The sequence below is a fragment of the Belonocnema kinseyi genome, chromosome 4, assembly GCF_010883055.1.
Source record: "Belonocnema kinseyi isolate 2016_QV_RU_SX_M_011 chromosome 4, B_treatae_v1, whole genome shotgun sequence".
In the NCBI taxonomy this organism is placed as follows: domain Eukaryota; kingdom Metazoa; phylum Arthropoda; class Insecta; order Hymenoptera; family Cynipidae; genus Belonocnema; species Belonocnema kinseyi.
In genome coordinates this window covers 88,515,199-88,516,323 of record NC_046660.1, presented here as the reverse complement: position 1 = coordinate 88,516,323, position 1,125 = coordinate 88,515,199, and the positions used below count along the sequence as shown (strand labels likewise).

Sequence of the window (1,125 nt, the reverse complement as noted above, 5' to 3'; positions counted from 1 at the left end):
AAGTTGTGTCCAGAAATCGTAACGTAAAAAAAGATTCAAGTTCTTTAAATTCACTGAATAAATCTTGCTTAGTGTTATGGTTGGCAGTGAATGTGTCAAGATTTGAGGACTCCTAGGTTCTCTACATTTGAAGATCACAACCTTGAAAGAGGATTCACACTACTATTCGCTCGCTACTTTCATTTCTGTTTTCCCAAAACGTGTATAATGTCTGGGGCACAGCTCAATAATAAAACGCTCAGGTACTAAATCTCTCTTGCCACGTGCACACACAGCTTTCAATGCATTTTAAATTATTAATAACTTTGGCATACTAATAATCGCCGCAATGGGAGTGTCTCTTATCAACCGGGACAGCGGGATAACGTATTTCGATAAACTTGTCTGCTTAGCGTGTACATGAATTAAATAACTATTAGGGCGAAAATACCTGTTGTAGGAATCATAATAGTCTTTCCTGTCCGGTTGTAGGTGTCCCATCGGCAAAATCGGCGGATGACCTCCAGCTCCTATGGGAGGCATCATTGGTGGTACATTGTGTTGCACTTGATTCCTGGGCGGATATCTGTGTGATATTGGTCTATCTCGTGGTGGCAGATCCCTATCACGATCTCTGAACGGATACTCCTGAGCTGGAGGATCGTTGTAGTTATAAGTGTTAAATGGCTCACGGGTCTCACGCGATTTGGGACGATCACGTTCACGCTCTCTGTCCCTGTGGAATCTAGAAAGAAATATAATCATGATAAACTATTTTTTTTTTCATTACATCTTCATTAATCGAGATTAAAGATTATTTTACTTTTGAAATAGAATGAAAGAATTATAATAAATTTAAGAATCTTCTAACAAAACTTTTTATAATATAGGAAGTAAAACAAAATTAAAAAGTAAATACAGACGATTAAAAATTGTCGGTAAATAACTTCTGAAATCCAAATGAAAGTATAAATGTTGCCGTTTATACCCGATCAAAATGCAAAAATACGAGGAGCATTTGTCAAAACTAGTTTTAAGCAATCAATCAGAAGTAAAAATATATCAAATAAAGCTAAAATGGCAATACATAATTCCATATTTGTACCGACAGTACTATACGGTAGCGAGACATGGACTTATCAAGAA

General features: G+C 36.4%; 2 protein-coding genes across 2 annotated transcripts in view; one reads left to right on the top strand and one right to left on the bottom strand.

Moving 5' to 3' along the window:
* LOC117172005 (E3 ubiquitin-protein ligase ZNF598) overlaps positions 1–1,125 on the top strand; it is a 31,259-nt gene that overhangs the window by 3,391 nt on the left and 26,743 nt on the right. The gene's annotated exons all lie outside the window — the stretch shown is intronic.
* LOC117172004 (E3 ubiquitin-protein ligase RBBP6) overlaps positions 1–1,125 on the bottom strand; it is a 64,071-nt gene that overhangs the window by 47,962 nt on the left and 14,984 nt on the right. The window contains exon 13 of the mRNA XM_033359720.1: positions 431–724. Within this exon, the coding sequence (XP_033215611.1) occupies positions 431–724 (294 nt within the window). The remainder of the gene's footprint in view (positions 1–430; positions 725–1,125) is intronic.